This window comes from Dunckerocampus dactyliophorus, chromosome 19 (genome assembly GCF_027744805.1).
Source record: "Dunckerocampus dactyliophorus isolate RoL2022-P2 chromosome 19, RoL_Ddac_1.1, whole genome shotgun sequence".
In the NCBI taxonomy this organism is placed as follows: Eukaryota; Metazoa; Chordata; class Actinopteri; order Syngnathiformes; family Syngnathidae; genus Dunckerocampus; species Dunckerocampus dactyliophorus.
In genome coordinates this window covers 19,534,002-19,554,836 of record NC_072837.1, presented here as the reverse complement: position 1 = coordinate 19,554,836, position 20,835 = coordinate 19,534,002, and the positions used below count along the sequence as shown (strand labels likewise).

Genomic DNA, 20,835 nt, shown 5'->3' with positions numbered 1-20,835 from the left:
GAAGTGCGAGCACCGCAGCGTTTAGAAGTGCAGAAGGTTTGCCAGAGACCTCCATAGCGGCCCACTGGCGACTCACAGCATTCGCCCGAATACAGTGCACCTTGCTGGGCCACAGCAGGTGGCTCCTCCCCCTCTATACTCTGGTTCTCCTGATAGTAGTGAAGTGGTAGTAGTAATGTTATCATATTTCATTAGGACAAACCAAAAAATCCTAATTTGGTTCAGCCCTTCTTACCTCCAGGTGTACACAAACTACACTTAAATCTACATTTTAAAAAGTAGTCAGTCTTAAGAAGATGATTATCGGTATCGGTTTGAAAAAGAAAATATCGTGCATCTCTAGTATTTCATGTCCACTTGTGGCCCCTGATGGTGGGTGTCTTACCGGAATGTCCAAACATGGTGGCCACACACTCGCCGCTGTAGAAGTCAAAGATGCTGATGTTCTTATTGGAGCAGCTCGCAGCCACATACTGACCCGATGGATCGATCTGAACCTGCAAGGCAGACGACAACATTTAGGTAAAGATCCACACCCAGATCCAAAGAGGAGGTGAGGTGTTACCCTGAGCAGGCTGCCGTCCTCACTGAGGGATCCTTTGTAAAGCTTCCTCTGTTTGCCACTACTGATGTTGAAAATCCTGGTGATAAAATACAGGTAACAACATCAGCGTGTGAGCTGTCCATTGCAACGCACGGCCTTGAAGGACACGCACCTGATGCAGCGGTCCTGGCAGCCCACAGCGGCGTACTTGCAGGTGGGGTCGACACCCAAGTCGTACAGCGTGCTCTTCCTCACCGTGTGGTGGGAAGGTCGAAACGCTGCTCCTTTGTCACTCTGCAACAACAACAGTACGATATGTCGCCTTATTCAACATGTTGCATTTGCATGTTCTACAATAGATTGGATTAGACAGAACTTTATTGATCACTTGGGCGTGGGCCCTCAGGGAAATGAAGGTTCCAATATTAGCAACAGTGTATTTGGGATACCAGACCCAGCAACAAGCAATAGCAGCACAATATGCAGAATCAAACAGGCATTTTTTTTGTTAACAAAGGATAGAAAAAAAAAAACAGCTGCAGCTCCACCCCAGTCCAGCTCCACAACACCCAAACAGACAAAAATCCACACAAAACAATCAAAAAGAGAACATCCAACCAAAATAAAACACCAAAAAATACAAACAAAAGCAATTAGAACAACAACAACGATGATGATGATGATAATAATAACAATCACAACAGCAAAAATAATAATAAATAATAAACTGCAATAACAATACCTTTTACAACCGTCTTGCGATCCTCATCAACACTACTACCACCCCCAATAACAACAACAGTCACAATGGCTTACACCTGCACGCTGCAGTCATCATGCATTCATTTATATCTGAAAATCATACAATTCCACTTATGCAAGGAAGGACATTTACATTTTAATAGTTCATATAATGGACCCCAGATTTCTAAAGGGGGTACAGTGGTTCCTCGTTTATCGCGGGGGAGAGGTTCCCAAAATATCCTGCAATAAGTGTTTCATTTTGTTTACAATTATTATATCTGTTTTAAGGCTGTAAAAGCCCTCACCACACACTTTATGCACTTTTCCCAGACAGGCAATAACATTTCTCACATTTCTCTCTCGTTTAAACACTCTCAAAAAAAGTTCAAACCTTTGTTTGAATTTTAATGATCACCACAAAAAATGACTCAGTCACTCACGAGCATTTCGCTTCATCCTGGCGCTGTTCCGCTGTACTGTAGCGCTTTTGTATCCTTGCTAAATCATGTTGCTGCAGACGAACTGAAGATTCCTTTACAAGCTAGCAAGCTATGCAATGGCACAGGACACATGACAAGACAGGACCACACGAATGACAATGGTCTACAGCCAATCAGGACACAGAAAACAATGGGCGGTGCAGACACATCAGAGAGAGAGAAGAGATAAACACTCAACTTCCCACAATGCAATTATTCTTAAAGGCCTGGTCTCGGCCTGTAACAGCGTTCATACACTGTAACAAAAAAAAGAAGCACTAAAAAAAATCTGCGAAAGGTGAAGCGAAACACTGCATGCAGCAAAAGTGGCTCAACAAAGCCAGGCTTTGTGCTCAAGATGCAACTCGACAAAACCTAACATCCGCCATCAGATTAATTGGTCTTGCGACGGTGGTTATCAACTCACTTTGTCGAGTCCAGTTTTTGGCTTTGTGCTAAGTGCGCGTTCACATGAAAGGGGGCGTTTGACGTATTATTCTACTTCCGCTGAAAAGTGAAGCAAACCCAGACAGACAGTGTATTTGACAAAAAATGAGTATGGAATTATGATGGAGCCTTATGAGGGGTTCCCAAAAGATGATGACTGCTCAAAGCAACACTGTCGCCGCCAAAAGCGAGAGGAAGTTAATACTGACCTATTATACTAAGGGGGTATTCTGCAAAGTGAGTTTAGTGGGTTAGCGAGCTGTGTCGTGTGGATAGCCGGACTCACGTGTTCAGCGACGGTAGCTCTCTTTTAAAGCAGTTGTATCGCCATGGTAACCGGGACCAAATTATGTCCAGGCTTTCAGCCTAACATCAGCCATGAAAGTGCCACTGTTTCTGTTTAACTAAGTCGGAGATGGCGTCACCATTTATTTAGAATCTACGAGGTTCCCGAGGGGACATGGAAAAAAATATAAAACAAGAGCATTCCCTGATGATATTATCCATCTGTAAGTGAGGTACATTTTCAGCCGAGTAAATACGCTAGGTGTGCTCACGCAAGCACCAGAAATAAAATGCAATATGAAATATGAATAATTCATGTTAACAGATGTAAATGTCATAGGAGTCCTTGGGTGAGTACTGAGCCTGTTAGTCTTCTTATATTACAATATTTGTTGGAGGAAAAAACACTCTGAGGCATCAATCAACTGCATTAAAACACTTGTTTTATTATAAAACCGAAAAAAATGTAAAAGTCTCCACAAAATCAATACAGATAAGACTAAAGAGATGATCATCGACCCAAGAACAAGGGAAAAGGAGCCGCATAGACCCCTGTTTATTGATGAGACTGAGGTGGAGAGGGTGAAAACCTTCAAGTTCCTTGGCACACACATCAGCGAGGACCTCACCTGGTCTCACAACACCCAACAAATTCTGAAGAAGTCCCAAAGGAGACTGTACTTCCTGAGAAGACTGAGGAAATTTGGCATGTCCACCACAATCCTGAGTTGCTTCTACAGATGCACTATGGAAAGTGTCCTTACCGCCTCCATCACTGTTTGGTACGGTAACTGTACAACACGTGATAGGAAGGCACTCCAGCGGGTGATCAAGACGTCACAGAACATTGTTGGGGCAGCCCTCCCCTCACTGCAAGACATTTATAAAACTAGAGTCCTACGCAGAACACACAACCTCATCAAGGACAGCACACATCCACAACACTCATTATTCACACTCCTACCGTCAGGCAGACGCTACAGGAGTTTGAAGTCCAGGACCACAAGGCTGGCAAACAGCTTTTACCCACAGGCCATCAGGCTTCTCAACGAAGCACTCACACATGCCGCACGCAACACACGCACACACTCATAGCACTTTATTTATTTATTTATTTATTTATTTATTTGTATTATTTATCTGTATTAATGTCTCTTCTGTTGTTGTTGTTGATTAATATATTGGTATTTATGTTTCATATGATGGTATTTGTTTCTTATGTTGGTATTTAGCCGCACGGTGGTCTAGTGGTTAGCACGTTGGCCAATACAGGCACAACCTGGAGATCAGGAAGACCTGGGTTTGATTCTCCCCTGGGCATTTCTGTGTTGTTTGCATGTTCTCCCCGTGTGTGTGGGTTTTCTCTGGGTACTCCGGCTTCCTCCCACATTTCCAAAAATGAGGTTAATTGGCGACTCTAAATCGTCCATGTGAGTTTGAATGGTTGTTTGTGCCCTGCGATTGGCTGGCGACCAGTCCAGGGTGTACACACACACACACACACATATATATATATATATATATATATATATATATATAGTAATTGGATAATCAGGAAACATATACATAAATTAAAAGTAACTAATCAGTTTCAACATATAATATGGGCTCTCTTTTGTTCAATTTATGACTAAAATGAGCTCATGGTCAGGGGTTATAGTGCCCCCTGTTGCTTTGGTGGGCACTTGACAGCCTCAGCATGGATTCTGATATATTTTTTGAGCTGAATGTGATTTAAAAAAAGGAGCTTTGTTCACATGTCTGTCTGTTACCCACATGCAATCAAACAAATGCTAACACCTCCAAAATCCTTAGGCCGTGCCAGTGTGTGATTACGAGGAAGCTCGTTTAGGATTCCCACGGGCAGGTCAGGAGAGCTCCGTAGATCTTGCCTGAGACTAACAAGCCTTTTGTTTATCGTGCTCCATAAAAGTTGATGTTGGGGAGTCGGCGGCAGCAGCGGCGATGGCCTGAATTGCGCTTTTGGAAGGAGGAGGAATGAGGTGACGTCTTATGCAACAAAACGCTGGCCCAGTAAACCGGCAGCCAGTCACCGCGAGGAAAGAATGAATACCTTTCAGCATGTTAAGTTATGTAACCTGCAACTCCTACTAAGATGCGTGATGGAAGCAAGATGTGCTTATTAAAAAAAGACATCCCATTAAATACAAATATTATACAATCTTCTGGTTGGTTTTAGCCTTGTTGGTCGTTTACTACTAGTTCAAAACTTTACGCTAAGCTAATTACTACAGCTACACATTTAGGACCCCCCACAGGTGTTGCATGTGTGGAAAAAGGTGCGAGCTTACCATATGGGCAGTGCGAAAATAGATGCTTTTATCCGCCCCACAGCTGATCAGCCTCACCTTGCTGTCATTGGCTGAAGGACAACAGGAAAAACACACATGTAATTATGCAATATCAAAAATAAAAGTATTGGGTCAGACTTCGCTCACTGACTACACATGTCTGGTTGTAATCAATTATTTAAAGGCGCAGCACTGTGAAACAAACAAGGCGCTGTTTGCGCGGCTCACCGGCAAAGCGAACGGCGGTTATGGACGAGGAGTGCTCATCCAGCGTTTGCACCAGACTGTAGTCGGCGGCGGCATCCAGGACGTGGATCAAGCGGTCCCTGCTCGCTGTGGCCAGCAGCTGCAGACCTGTGCAATGAAAAACTACCGTAACTTCCGCTGTATAAGCCGCTACTTTTTTGTAAACTTTGAACCCTGCGGCTTATACAGCACTGCAGCTAATTTATAATTTATTTATTCATTTAAAAATGATACGTGAGGAATGGGTGGAAAATCTGGCAAAATGGAATGCAATTGTGTTTATCACCTTCTGCATCAAAGTTTGCAGTCACACGCAATAAAAAATGAGGCGAACATAATCCGAGGCAAACTTTTGATGAAAATTTTGGACAAAATCCAAATCATGCAAACACTGGGAGGATCTATTATTTAGCTACAGTGGAAAAAGGAAGGGCCGTGGAAGCAACAGAACCAATGTTGTAATAGCGGTAAGCAGCAACATTTTAAAACGCATGCAGAGCTAGATGAAGCTAGATGAAGCTGACCACTCCATCAGCCACAGCGGTTATTGTCAATGTTTTTTTTTGTCCTGGCACAAATTCCAGACATGGGTGGTTATTTACCTTTGTAGACCACGCCCCCCGTGAATATTAGGATACACTGACCAGTTTCTGGTTTGCTGTACTCCAGGCACAGGATTTCAGCATCATGGGCTTGGACTTGAAGAATCTCCTCCATGCTGCTGAGGGTGTGAACTCTGAACAACAAAGACGAGGCACATGTCAGGTGTACCTAATGTTGCGTCCGGCGTGTACGGATGGACAATTTGGAGTCCCTGCACTCACCTCAGCATCCCGTTTCTGTCTCCAGACGCCAGGTGTTTGCCGTCGGGGCTGACACAGATGGTCCTGATGCCTGTTCGGCTTTCTGCCGCTTTACCCAGACTCACGTTGGTCGTAATTTCAGGGTCATGCAAGGCGACGGTGCTGCCGCCGGTGTAGATGATCTTAAGGAGATCCTGCATACAAAGACAAGTCAGCACTTCCTCGTTGGCATGTGCAATTTTTTGGAGGGAAGTGAAACTCACCTTGCTAAGGATGTTGCTAGAATGAACTTGCGCACGGTCCTCTACGTTCCAAAGTCTGATGGTGTTATCTGACGAACAGCTGAGGAACGCAGCAGGAGACAGCCCAGCTGCTGTTTCTCCAGGAACATCTGGAAACATCTACGGAAGATTACAGACACACAATTCATCCATCCATCCATTTTCTTCCACTTATCCGGGTCCGGGTTGCGGGGGAATCAGTCTTAGTAGGCAAGCCCAGACTTCCCGGTCCCCGGCCACCTCTTCCAGTTCCACCGAGAGGCCACCAAGGCGTTCCCAGGCCAGCTGTGAGACATAATCCCTCGGTCTGCCCCGGCTGGGCATGCCCGGACAACCTCACCAGGGAGGCATCCAGACTAGATGCCCGAGCCACCTCAACTGGCTCCTCTTCTGACTCTCTCTTCACCATGACGGTCCGGTATGGCGACCGCATTACTGCAGACGCTGCGCCGATCCGCCTGTCGACATCACGCTCCAACCTTCCCTCACTCGTGAACAAGACCTCGAGATACTTGAACTCCTCCAACTCGTGCAGGACCTCATTCTCAACCCGGAGGGTGCAGTCCACCCTCTTCCGACTGAGGTACAGTAAAGGTGTAAAAACAATGTGACAATATATTGCAATCTATTAATTGAATTTCTACTACGTTGCACTCTTCTGCACTCTGTGTGTATGCTAGCGGCCACGCATCCACCCACCCAGACAAAGAGACTGTATGACTGACAAAAGGGCTCACTCTGTTCACGCCATTGTTCTATGCAACAAACACACCAAGGAGCTGAAAGCAGTGCACAGAGTGAACCCTCTTCCTGCCTGGCTAGAGGCCAGAGACGAGGAAAACAGACACGCACGCACATGGCGATACAGTATTTTGATGATCTGCTCCATTTTCATTGATTGTGTGATTCATTTATTTATTATCGTCCCAGGCCTAGTGCCCATGAGACAGTTTTTTTCTGAATGACAAATCTTGTCATGTTTTAATCTTGCAAGATATTGTTACCCCCCCCCCACTTTATAAAATTTTTATATATTTTTTTATATTTGCAATTAATTAGTTTACACTCACAAATATGTACAAATGTGCTAAATATTTGTAATTGTTTTTATTCAGGGTGCACAATAATTATTGGACTGATAATTATCGGGCCGATATCAGTGAATTATGACATCATACCGACAAATCCGATAACTGCTGATAACCCGATAATTAAAAAAAAAAAAACTCTCCAATGAGGCGAGATTACCTGTACTTTTCTCCTGCCTGTGATGTTAACAGCCTGTCGCAACTTCCCCTGAGCTCACTTGTAAACAAACATTCACTTTAAGAGGAAGGACGTTGTACCAAATGCCCCACCATGGAGGGAAGAAAACCCCCATGGAGCACACAAAAAACCTTATTAGCCACCTGAAACGCCAGCGCTGCAGCGTTTGACAAGTGCCAAAGCTTTGCCGGAGACCTCCGGGGCGTCAAACCGGCTGCTCGGTGCGTGTGCCCGAATACAGTGCACCTTGCTGGGTCACAGAAATCAGCAGGTGGCTCCTCCCCCTCTATACTCTGGTTCTCCTGGCAGTGGTGATGTGCTAGTAGTCATGTCATCATATTTCATTAGGACTAATCAACAAATCCTAATTTGTTCCAGTCCTTCTTACCGCTACGTGTGCACACAACACACTTCAATCTAAATTAAAAAAGTAAAAGTAGATATAAAAACTATATTGGGATATTGGCATCACGGTGCTGCTGGATGCATGTTTCATGGCACATGTTTCCTGGCCAGTGTTTACCTCCAGGTCCCAGACGCACGCAGCATGGAAGAGGGCAGAGTGGACCTTTCCTACGCTGTTGAAGTCTCTCACATCCCACACGTACAAGCTGTGGTCGTCGTACACGCAGCTGAGCCAGAAGTTGACGGAGTCGTAGGTTACTGCGATGGCGTCCGGGTAGCGTGCGTCGGTCTTTGTGCAAAGTAATTGACTGGCAAAAGAGAGACGCATTAGCTCGGTGGAATGACACGACAACTAAGGAAGGGCGATTCATTGACAAGCATTTATTTCGCCAATGGATGACTGCCAAACCCCACCTAGCCTTGGTAATAGACGCAATGTCCGTGCCCAGGGGGTGTGGCCGGGGCAGCGTGCAGACAAAGCGCAGGTCAAACAGGCTGAAGGCTCGAACCGTTCCATCGGCGCAGGCGCAGAAGATCCTGTCCTCGGACAAAGACAGCGACTGGGCCATGCTTGTCTGCAACATAAGAGAAACGTGAAGATCCCCTATTTTGCAAAAATCACTTTTTAGCAAGTCACAAATGGAAAACTTCCTTCCACAGGCTTCGCTACAAATCTTAAAATAAAGCACGGTAATCTGGCAACACCCCGTCAGTTAGTCCGTAAATTGGATCATTTTGTTTTTTCGTCAGTAATTTTACAAGAATAAAGTCCAACTATTAAGGGGAAAAAGTTGTAGTCTAACGAGAAAAAGTCCTAATTTTACAGAAAAAGAATCATAATTTTACAAGAATAATATTTTGAGGAAAAATAACATAATTTTAGTAGCTTAACGTTGAAATATTTAAGAAAAAAGACATTTTGTACAAGTCATAACATTTTGAGAAACAAGCAAAAAACAATGAAAAAAGTTAGGCTGCGGAAAAGGTTATGAGAATAAAGTCAAAATATTATGTAAATAAAGTCAGAATTACCAAAAAATATATTACAAGATTATGAAAAAAATAAATAAACAGCAAAAATTGAAAAAATATGCTGAAATTTTCAGAAAATAAAGTCAAAATACCCTGAGAAAAAAGCCGTATGCTAACGATAAAAATAGAGGCAATTTAACGAGACTACGCTCCTAATATTACAAAGAAAAATAATGTCATTTTAATAGCCTGGAGTTGAAATATTAAAGAAAAAATACTTGTTTTTGGAAAAAAAAAGTCGTAATAGAGTCGTAATATTACGAAAAGAACATTTACAAAGATTATTTAAGAAGGAAGTTTAAATATTTGGGAAAAAAACAGCAACAATTGTAAAAAAAAAAATAAAATAAAATAAAAAAGAGTGAAATTTATATTGATAACAGGCTTTTTCACCTTTAGGACAAAGCTGAGTTGCACTTTTTAGCCCGCTAGCTTTTCCCAACGTCACAAATGAAAAACTTCCTTGCTGTTAAAATGTGAGTGTAATGTTAGCATTCGTGTTAGCACTAGTGTTGCTAACATTTGTGTCGTCCTGTCCCACTCCTTAATGTTACGTTGTTGCATGCGATGTATGCCGTCCATTATGCTGGATGAATGCAGAATGACGGTGTATGGACACACACACGCACACACACGCACACCAAACGACGTGTTCCCAGTAAGGCTTTAACTACAAGCACTTTTCAGCAAAAACTGCATCATCAAGGTAAGCTGTCCTCTTACCCGCAGGTCCACCCACTTGTCCAGCATCCTCTTGCCGTTGAACTCGCACAGCAGGCCGGAGGAAGTGATGCAGAAGGTGGAGTCCCATTTCTGGCCCCGCCCGCACGCCACATGGCAGAAGTTGTTGTTCCTCAGCTCGCCCAGCAGCCCCGAGCGGCCCAGCAGGGGGACGGGGGCGCTGGCCTGAAACACCACACAGGTGAGCCTTAATCATTGGAGGCTTATGCTCCCGCAGATGGCGCTATGATGCATATTTTATATCTAATAAAGAGTAGAGATTCCATTGATGTGCAGAAACAAACATTCCTCCTCAGCCTCATGAAGTCCTTTTTACAGTAAAAATCAAATGTATTAAAAAAAAAAAAAAAAAAAAAAGCTGACTTGCTCTGTCCTTTCCACTTTCCCCCAAACCGCCAAAGCAAGAGCAAAGTGAACGAACTGGATGCCTTTTTTTGGATTGGGCAAATGAATTCTGCCTAGTAACACATTCTACTACAAATGAAAGCATTTTTTAAAAATGCAATGATGCGCTTGGTGCTCGGGTGTTTTTACTGGCCCACGTCACATTCTGGAAATATCACCTAACAGGAAAACTAAAAACAACAGCAAACATGGAAAAGTCAGGAGTCATTTTACAAGACTAAAGTCCATATATTAAGAGGAAAAAGCTGTAATCACACAAGAAAAAGTCCTAATTTTACAAGAATAAGGTTGTAATATTACCGGGAAAAAAATCATTTTAGTAGCTTAACGGTGAAATATTAAAGAAAAAAAACTTAGTTTGAAAGTCATAACATTATGAGAAACAAACAAAAAACAATGAATAAAGTTAGGTTGCAGAAAAAGTTATGTTATGAAAATAAAGTCAAAATATTATGGTAATAATAAGTCTTACTTACAAAAAGAAAATACAAGATGTTTTTTATTTAAAAAAAGAGCAAAAATCTTTTTTAAAAATGCAAACATTTTAGGAGAATAAAGTCTAAATATTCTGAGGAAAAGTCGTATTCTAACGAGAAAAATAGACGCAATTTTACAAGCCTAAATGCCTTATATTAGAGGCAAAATGATGTCATTTTAGTAGCCTGAAGTTGAAATATTAAAGAAAAAATACCTTATTTTGTTCTAAGTTGTAATACAATCATAATATTATGGGGGAAAAGTCTTCAATATTATTAAATAATTTAGTTATTTAATTATGACTATTATTTAAGAAGAAATTTGAAATATTTGGAAAAAAACAGCAAAAATGTTTAAAAAAAGAGTGAAGTTGATATTAATATGCTTTTACACCTTTACGACAAAGCTGAGATGCAGTTTTTTCTTGAAATGTATGTAAGTACAGTACATGTAAGTTATTGTCTAACAAGAAAAAGTTGTTGTCATTTCACAAGAATAACATTGTAATATTTTGAGGAAGAATAATGTAATTTTAGTAGCATAAAGTTAGAAACTATTCAAATATTAAAGAAAAAATATTTTCTTTTTCAAAGTTGTAATATGAGAAACAAACACAACAAAATAATGATGTCATTTTTGAAAAATGAAGTTTGGGGAAAAGTTAGAATATTATGGCAATAAAGGCAAACTATTATGGGAATAAAGTCATAATGTTACGAGAGGAAAACTTACAAGAAGAAAACTGAAATAGTTGGGAAAAACCCCCAAAACAGCAGCAGAAAAGAAAAAAAAACAGCTGTAATTTTACAAGAATAAAGTCAAAAGATTACGAGAAAAAAAGTTGCATTCTTACAACAAAAAAAGTCACAAGTTAACGAGAAGAAATGTCGTTTATCATGGAAATAAAGTCAAAATATGGCGAGACAAAAGATGAAAGAGTGAAGTTGATATTGATAACAGTCATGTTCACCTTCATGACAAAGTTGAGATGAAATACTCGATATAGAACTTCTTAGCATATCTACAAAATATTCAAGTGGCAAAGTTGCGTCCTTTCATTTGTCCTTTCAAGTGGGCCCCGGTAGAACAAGTTTGTACAGCCCAAAATAGTGAAGAGAAGAATGCTTGGAATACCTTGGTGGCCTTGCAGTGGTCCAGATACCAGAACTTGACATGCCTGTTGCCCACCGTGACAAAGTAGGAGCTGTCCTCGGAGAAGGACACCCCCGTCACCTTGCTGGACACCTTGTTGGCGGCGACCACCACGTCCTTCTGCGACACAAACACAAACAATAACAAATTTGCTACAGATTGACAAACTGTGGTGCGAGTCCCACTGCTGGTACGCAGGTTCCATTCTGGGGTACGCGGGTACGCCACATTTTCTTTATCAGAGGAATAAATGACACACGTAGACAGATGAAATAACTACACAAATACAAATGAAGCCACCTCATACACCGCAGCCCAATTAGCTAAGAGTACACGCCGCAGGGTCCAAGCTACACCGTGATGGTGAGCCGACGGAGCAAAAAAAACACAGTGGTGTGAAAAAGCTGATTTCTGGGTTTTGTGCATGTTTGTCACACTTAAATGTTTCAGATCATCAAACAAATGTAAATATTAGTCAATGACAACACAACTGAACGTTTTACTATTAAGGGAGAAAAAAAATCCAAAGCTACATGGCCCCCTGTTAAAACATAACTTAAGAGATTGAGATCTATCTGTATAGAAAAGGTTATAAAGTCATTTCTAAAGCTTTGGGACTCCAGCAAACCACAGTGAGAGCCATTATCCATAAATGGCAAAAACATGGAACAGTGGTGAACCTTCCCAGGAGGGGCCGGCCAACCAAAATGACGCCAAGACCGCAGCCACGACTCATCCGAGAGGTCACAAAAGACCCCACAACAACATCCAAAGAACTGCAGGCCTCACTTGCCTCAGTTAAGGTCAGTGTTCATGACTCATGACCATAAGAAAGACACTGGGCAAAAACGGCCTGCATGGCAGAGTTCCAAGACCAAAACCACTGCTGAACAAAAACAACATTAAAGCTTGTCTCAATTTTGCCAGAAAACATCTTGATGATCAGCAAGACCTTTGGGAAAATACTCAAAAGTTGAACTTTTTGAAAGGTGTGTGTCCCATTACATCTGGTGTTTCAGAAAAAGAACATCATAGCAAGAGTAAAATCTGGTGGTGGTAGTGTGATGGTCTGCGGCTGTTTTGCTGCTTGCTGTGGTAAGTGGAAGCATGAATTCTGCTGAAGGACAATGTCCAGCCATCTGTTGGTGACCTCAAGCTGAAAGCAACTTGGGTTCTACAGCAGGACAATGATCCAAAACACACCAGCAAGTCCACCTCTGAATGGCTAAAGACTTTGGAGTGGTCTAGTCCAAGTCCTGACCTGAATCCTATTGAGATGCTGTGGCATGACCTTAAAAAGGAAAAGCCCCCAATGTGGCTGAATGACAACAATTGTGCAAAATTCCTCCCGAGCGCTGGAAGAGACTCATTGCAAGTTGATTGCAGTTGTTGCTGCTAAGGGGGGCCCAACCACTTATTAGCTTCAGGGGGCCATCACTTTTCACACAGGGCCATGAAGTGTTGAGTTGTGTTGTCATGGACTAATATTTACATTTCTTTGATGATGTGAAACATTGAAGTGTGACAAACATGCAAAATGATAAGGAATCAGGATGGGGGCAGGCACTTTTTCACACCACTGTACTTACAAAGAAAAATATCCTGGAGGTGCTTCTTGGCGTAAAAGGTGGAGAACCACCATCCTATCGGAGACCTGCCAACCGAACAACATTTACATCAGGGGTGTCCAAACTTTTTATATAGTAAAAATACATCGTAAAAAAATACAAGGATTCAACTTTGTCACATTCATATTTTATAAGACGTTGCATAAAAAAACTCAACTGCACTCTTTGCTCTTCTTTTTTTGCTGTTTTTTTCCCCAAACATTTCAACTTTCTTCTGAAATAATCTCTTCATAAATGTTCTTTTCCTAATATTGACTTCATTCCCATCATATTTTGACTGTATTCCCATAAAACAACATTTTCCCCAACCTCATTTTCTAAAAATGACAACCCCTTATTTTATTTTATTTGTTTTTAATTATATTACCACTTTTTTAAACAAATAACATATTTCTTCATATTTCTACTCTAGGCTCCTTTATTATTCTATTATTCTATTATTATGTATTATTATATTATATTATTATTTTATTTATTTCTCCTAATATTAGGAGTTTATTCTATTTATTTTTCCTCATAACATTATGATGTTATTCTACTAAAATTATGACTTTCTGGTTAGATTACAACTTTTTTCTCTGAATATTTTATACTTTTTGTCTGTTTTTGTTTTTCTTGTGAAATGATATTTTTGAATGTGCCGCGGGAAAAGAAAAAACTTTGGACACCCCTGGTCTACGGTGAAGATGCTTCGGCACGTATTGAAGTCGTGTCTGCTATGGTCGTACGTCGTCACGGGCGGGGGGCGCTTACTTTCCACGCCCACACGTTGACCATCATGTCGTGCTGGTTGCCCACGCTGATGATGTACTTGCAGTCAGGTGAGAAGGTCACGCAGGAGACGCCGTATTTGTGCTTCTGGAGCTCGGCCACCTGCCGTCGCTCAGCCACGTCCCATAGTCTGACAGCGGGAAGGTGGCCGCTCTGGGGGGAGGAAACACCAACGCATAAGCAAGCGTGTCCCGCGGCTCTTCTATTCTGAGGATGCACTCGTCTAAAAGTGATTATCCTCTTCCTCCTCCGCTCAATGCACAGCGCTACATGACCTTTGAACTGCTCACATATCTCTCTCTCTAAGGGATCACGAGGCTATTTGCGCAGCCTCTTCTTGAAGACGACAAAGTCAAGGTCGGAGATAATAGGTTGAGAGAGAAGGACGCCTGCAGCCTGGAGGACACGGAGCGCCCGCGCAGGACTTGACGTGCACACAGATGAGACCTTTATGCTAATGAAGACGTGATGAAGCTGCTTTATGGACACTCAAATGTTGAGTGATTTAAGCGCTCATCACATAACTGCTGAAAAACAACATTCCGCATGACTTCATACGCATTGTTGTCAAACTCCTTTTCACATTGCGCCACATTGCAGTTATGGTTGCCCTCCCAGGGCCGCCTGGAGATGCCAAACTGTAGAAATAAATGTACAATCACCTCATGATATGACTGGGCATGATATGACTGGGCTATACCGTATACGTATGGCCACACTCCCACTTCTGTAAAATACTCACTCTTCTTCAGCACTCCATTTCTTCTAAGCTGTCAATATTCATTCCGCTTAGTTGCTGGGTGTTTTTTTTGCAAAGGTTTATTTGTAACGTCAGTCACAATTAGGCCTGTCAAGATAATTGATTAATCGAACAATTAAAAAAAAACCCTGGATAAATTGACATGTGCACGTATGCGTGTGTGTTTCATGTGCTCGTCTCTGTGCCACACAGGCTGGATGACCAGAGGGTTCACTCTGCATGTGTCTGTGTGCATTGCTTCTATAGTGGAATGAACGGAGAGAGTGAACCCTCGTCTCATTAACTGTCTTTGTGGAGGCGGGGCTACTAGAATTTCAAGAATTTCATTGCATAGCAGAACTACCTGTTTTACTGTGCATATGACAATAAAACTCTTGAATCTAGTGAGTGGCTACAAAGTGCTAGCAGTTAGCCTCATGAGAGAGCATACGCTAACATGAATGAAGGCGCAGAAGCAATGGTTTCTGAGGCGAATGCCACAGCCGACAGCCCCGGCGTGGGAATATTTGGGTTTAAAACAGAATGAACAAGGTGAGCGCATGAACACCAATGACCGACACGGACAGTTTTCTCAACTGGGAACAAAAAATACCGCCGGAGGTGCAGCAAAGCCTTCGTCCCAACAGTCAATGCTAACTGAGGCGTTTGCTCGGCAATGTAAATATAAACAAAACAGCGCAAAATGGTGCGCGCTCACAGACGGTGTCGCTCGCGACATTGCAAAAGAAATGCAACCATTCAATGCGGTTATATGGCATACATTTTAAACAACATACATACAGGCAACTTCTGTGTCAAGCTAATGTGGCTCACACAGGTACACTATACTTGAGTACCTTCTAGTGGTTCAAATGTGAATTACACCTCTCATGATAATAATTTTTTAAATGGTCTCAAAACATGTTGACAATAATATCGATTATCGACGCTAATTTGTAGCACAATTATCGACCAGCAAAATGTGTTATCGTGACAAGCCGAGTCCAAACGGTATTTAAAGAGATGATTTGCTTAAAGAGAATGACATGTGAGTGATGGACAGTTTACCTTACCGATGTCTACTTGTTGTACTTTGGCTTTGCTTTTTATACATTCATGTCCATTTTGCTTTGAGCTGTTTAAAGAAAACAGAATGTTTCACAAACAAAAATGTGCAAAAAGCAAACATATTTACCTGTCTCATGTTGATAGGTGTATTAAAAACTTTAAAATTCAAAATCTGCCATTAATAATTGTGATTAATTACGAGTTGTCTATGACAACTTAAATCATTTAATCAATTGGCAGCCATCGTTAATATTAACAATGCTTGGCTTCTTTTCACACTTGTATAAATGTTTAAAAAAAACAAATAGATGGATTCATACGTCAGCATCATTAAAGTTAAAACTGGAGTGTTGTTATTGTTTTTAGGCTTCAGTTTTAGCAGCAGTTCATTTCTTTTTACACTTGCATGACAAGTACATTCAAAAAATGGATGCATCTGCAATGCAAATGATATGTGCATTACCCTGTAAGGATTGAGATTTCATGTTTATGCGTTAGTTAACTGTGGTTAGCTTCTTTTTACAGTTGTATGACAAGTAAAAATGTTTTAAAAATGAGATGCATCACAGTCTTGTTTTTGGGATTTGTCGTTAAAGTTCAAACATGAGTTCTATTTCCATTACTCCCGATGGGGATTTTTTTGTGTTGGTTCAAATATGCATGCTTTTACATCGTACTCTTGCCAACTAACAAAACAATGGTGAAATCATCCATTGCAATATACACAGGGCATCAACTGTTTTTGAACTTTGGTCTCTGCTGTCATGGCAACCACTTATCCGCTCAACACGGAGAAGTCTTTAATCAGCTTTGATTGGCCGGGTGGGGGAGGAAGGGGGGGCTGGGGGGAGGGATTACGACGGACCGGCACGTTGTTTGGAGGCTGAAAGGAAACGAGCTGTGAGGTACACGGTCTGATACATGTGGGGCCTAATCCTGCAGAGATTTTCTCAATGGAGCACGACACCTGCATGCACCTGCATGCACCTACTTGCACCTGCATGCGCCTGCATGGACTTACATGACAACACCACGCTCATAATTAGTCTTCTATCAAGCTGACACGGTGACTGAATGATTGCAGAGCAGATATGTGATAAGATGTGGAAATGAGATCATAAGAGCCTCACCTCTCCCGTGACCAGGTGTTTTCCATCCGGGGAGAAGGACAGAGCTGTGATGGTCTTTCTGTGAAGAGGAAGAGGAGAATGTCGGCACACTTTAATGGTAGTGACGTGCGATACCACTGATTTTGCTTCTGATCCGATACCGGGTCAAACTTAGGCAGTTATCGGCGGTATTTTGCACCAATTCACCTGTGTCTGGTCAATTTTAAACAGTAGTGTATAGTAGTGAATACCAGATAAATAATGTATTTAAATAAAATAATAATTGAATAATGAATTTAATTTATTTATATATTTATTTTAAACCTGGAAGTTAGATTTACAATATCGCCAAGCTAATATACATCCACAGAAAAAAAGAGAAGACAAAACCATGTAAAAAAAAATGTGAAAATGGTATTTTAAACTATTAAAAAACAAATAACTGTACACTATTTTTTGTGGCAACCTTGTTTTTTACCACGACAGGATGTGCTATTATTTTGAAGGCTCGGTAGTCATGTTGTTATTGCACTCTTTTGCTATTCCCTTGTTTGGGAATGGATTGATTGTGTGGAACGGTAGCAACCCGCGCGATTCGGCTCGTGTCCTTTCGTTGCCACTCCACTCCCACAACATTAGTGGGGATCTTCACCCGCTCAGATAAATAAGTAAAATATAAAACCATTCAAATAAATGCTAAATTATGAAGAACTACTATACGAATGAAAATTGTATTCGCAATTCACACATGGCTCCGGTTACGACGGGTCATCCTTTCAACGACGTTTCAGACAAACATTACCTGAAATGACTGCAGTATCAAAGCATTATGTTGTCTTTCTAAGGCAAACAAGCTCACCCTGACGTGTTGATAAGGTGCTGCTGTCTGTTCTTTCTGGGGTTCAGCAAAACAAGCACACACCTGCAATGGGAATCCACTTTGTGTTATTGCTTTCAATGCAAAATAGACACATTTACACGACTGGAACGCATGCGGTTTTATCTATGTAATGGGCTTCACGTTAGTAATCTCAGATAATCTACTATTAGCATTGTTCTGTGTACTCTGTTAAATAACACTGGAGGAAGGATTACAAGGAAACACACGGGACTATTGTGCTCAGAAGTGCTAAACTATTTTGCCCAATACTTAACTTTAAACACTAAATGCTTTACATACCTTCATGTCCATGCACATATCTCTTTTCAGAATTGTCATCTACTCGTTAGCATTTTTAATTTGGTTAAAAATATTGCCAAAACATAAGAAATAAAGCGTTTAATTGACGTAAAAGATGTTTTTGTAGTACTAGCAGCGCTACAGCAACTGACGTTAGCATGCTAGCTATATGTAAAGAGAACACAAAAATGGCGCTAGTACAATGTTTATTTTTCTTTAAAAATGATTTCACATAAGTAACAAATAAACCTGTGTGATGATGATGATGATGACGATAATATTACGTTTAGCAAATGGTAATTATGTTATTTCTGCCCTAGCGAGCCCTTTCTTCTCCAGTAGAGGGGGGACAAACCAGCGTTTTGTAACATGCTGCCCCCTATGGCCTGGAGTGTGAACTACATCTGCTTGATCGTAAGCATTGCAATTGAAGATACGCATACTGTATAAAATAACCTGTTTTTAAAAAAATTATTGAATTGATATTAATTTATATTTACATAATTATAATTTATATATATAATAATTGTAATTCTTAAAATTATAATAATATATATCATTTCTATTTATAATAATTTATTTATTTATGTTAACAGGGAAATAACGTTCATTTTACTTCTCACCCTGCAGGATAAGCCACTAGTCCAGTTTTGGGGTCGCAGGTCAGGCCGCTGTTGCCCAAAGTGGTGATGCCCAGAACCTTCTCCAATGTTACCTGTGAGAGGTAGACATCAAGATGAGGTTTCATCGATGGTAAACAGGATCATTGTAAAGTTCAACTACGTTTACACTATTTCATAATGAAGTGTAACACATAATACCATTTCCTAATCGTTTTTTCTTGTTGCTTAACAGGAAACGTTGCTCAACGGGAAATGAAAATAACAGAAGGCCCGACAAGTCTTAATCTATAAAACATCTGTTAGTGCCATTGATTTATCGGGAGGACCTGAACTTCACATGAGAGACCTGCTCAGGCAGATGGCGGTCAAGTGTGGCAAACGTTACAAATATGCCGCTTGTCCTCACTCGCGCCGCGGGGGAATGCTGGCGCCTATTCCAGCTGATTTGGGGCGAGATGCGGGGTACACCGTGGACTCGTTGCCAGCCAGTCGCAGATTATGTTAATATTAATATCTGTATATATTATGTATATATAACTGACCCTTGACGCTTAAAAGTAGATAATTAGCTCCCAGTTTGATGAAGATCTCGGTTGAAGACCACCACAATCCATGCCATCGGGCATCTTCCAATTGCTTGTGACACGTGGACCCATACAAATGTTCACTGTTGTGGTTGCAAATGACCCTGGATGCTTACAAATAAGCTAACCAAAAACATGGGCTCTCGGTACGGCACGGCCACAATGTACCCCATTGGGCATCCTCCGATTGCTTGTGATAATCTGGTTACAATAGTAGGACAGGGAGACAGTATTTTGACCCTTGTTGATGTCTCAAGTAGTGTCTCACACACACACTAAAATGTCAGTAATGGTATGAGAAACCTTGTCGATGATGTTGTCCCTCCTGGCCTTCCTGGCTGAAGGAGACCTCAGCAGGTTCCTAATGCGACTCTTGAATGTAAATCCATCGACAGGCATGGTGGAGGAATGCGGGGTTGGGGGGGATGCCTGTCAAATCCAAAAGTCACTCTCAAGACAATTCAGAATTCCTCCCGACCAACAGAAGCAAAACCGGCAGCGGCGGACTCCCTCCCGAGAACGAGGCTGCGAGACAAAGTGGGACAGTGTTCCCGCTGATGCCGGGACATGTGGACGCTAATCTCCTGAGTGGGTTTAGCGCTGCTGTGAGTGAGGCTCGCTTGTCAAGGCCCGCCTGTCGCCTCACATCAAGCTCCGAGTCCTGCAGCCTCCTCCTCCACCTCCTGCTGCTCTTTGCTTCCAAGTGGAGCGACCTCATGATTACATCAACGCTGGCGTTTGTGCCTCGTTAATTCACTTGATTGGATTAAAGGGAGAGAGATGGGGTGCTTGTTTGTAGGCTGACACATGTTCATGTATGCTCAACCGCACTAATTACATTTCATCATCTTGTTTTTTTTTCCAAATTTGGTTAATTACCAAAGGAAAGAAAAAAGAAACAACCCCAACTCCACCCCAGTCCGGTTCTTTTATGACCCTGTGTGAAAACTGCGGTATGTTCAATTCTTATTTTTATTTTCATCAGTAGCGCTGTAACAGCGGTACCTAATTAATTTCCTTAACTACGTTAAAGGTTTTAGCGTCATTAACGCATGCGTAGGACTGTCACGATAATAAATCAATTAATTGCACGATAAAAAGGAAGCAGATAATGGATGTATTGACATGTGAATGCGTGTTTGTTTTCCTCCTCTCTCTACCAAGCAGGCTGGATGACAGAGGATTCACACCTGGGCGTGTTGGTTCTCTAGCGGAATGAACAGAGTGAGTGAACCATTCAGCCTATTTGTCCCAGTGGGGATAGGCGGGGCATGTACTTGCTAGCTGTGTGTGTGGTGTGCTTGTTGTGTATAAAACACCGTCTGATGTCAATTTCAGCCTGTTTGCTATTGATGAGGAATTAAAGTTAGATTGTTGTTGATATGGTGTACTGGCATTATTATGCCATAATAATGTTGCCGATAATATCGTTTAGCTGCAATAATTTGTGGGACAATTATTGTCCAGCAATATTTGTGATGGTGACGGGCCTACAAGCCACATCTCTGTTATGA

The 20,835-nt window shown here is 41.6% G+C and overlaps 1 protein-coding gene across 11 annotated transcripts in view; it reads right to left on the bottom strand.

The window, feature by feature from the left end:
- LOC129172392 (mitogen-activated protein kinase-binding protein 1-like) overlaps nt 1-20,015 on the bottom strand; it is a 31,791-nt gene extending 11,776 nt beyond the window's left edge. For 6 of the 11 annotated variants that reach the window (XM_054762054.1, XM_054762061.1, XM_054762055.1 and 3 more), the window contains exons 1-16: nt 19,625-20,014; nt 18,738-18,829; nt 17,794-17,856; nt 16,956-17,013; nt 14,001-14,171; nt 11,602-11,739; nt 9,568-9,750; nt 8,227-8,387; nt 7,931-8,120; nt 5,882-6,261; nt 5,702-5,793; nt 5,040-5,165; nt 4,812-4,882; nt 717-838; nt 566-641; nt 386-497 (exon numbers count right to left, since the gene is read on the bottom strand). In XM_054762054.1, coding sequence (XP_054618029.1) covers nt 386-497; nt 566-641; nt 717-838; nt 4,812-4,882; nt 5,040-5,165; nt 5,702-5,793; nt 5,882-6,261; nt 7,931-8,120; nt 8,227-8,387; nt 9,568-9,750; nt 11,602-11,739; nt 14,001-14,171; nt 16,956-17,013; nt 17,794-17,856; nt 18,738-18,829; nt 19,625-19,720 — 2,131 coding nt within the window. In that variant the 5' untranslated portion in view covers nt 19,721-20,014. Of the gene's footprint in view, nt 1-385; nt 498-565; nt 642-716; nt 839-4,811; nt 4,883-5,039; nt 5,166-5,701; nt 5,794-5,881; nt 6,262-7,930; nt 8,121-8,226; nt 8,388-9,567; nt 9,751-11,601; nt 11,740-14,000; nt 14,172-16,955; nt 17,014-17,793; nt 17,857-18,737; nt 18,830-19,624 lie in introns of all 11 variants that reach the window. The other 5 variants (XM_054762058.1, XM_054762059.1, XM_054762057.1 and 2 more) reach the window with 3 other exon arrangements.
- Nucleotides 20,016-20,835: the final 820 nt, after the last annotated feature.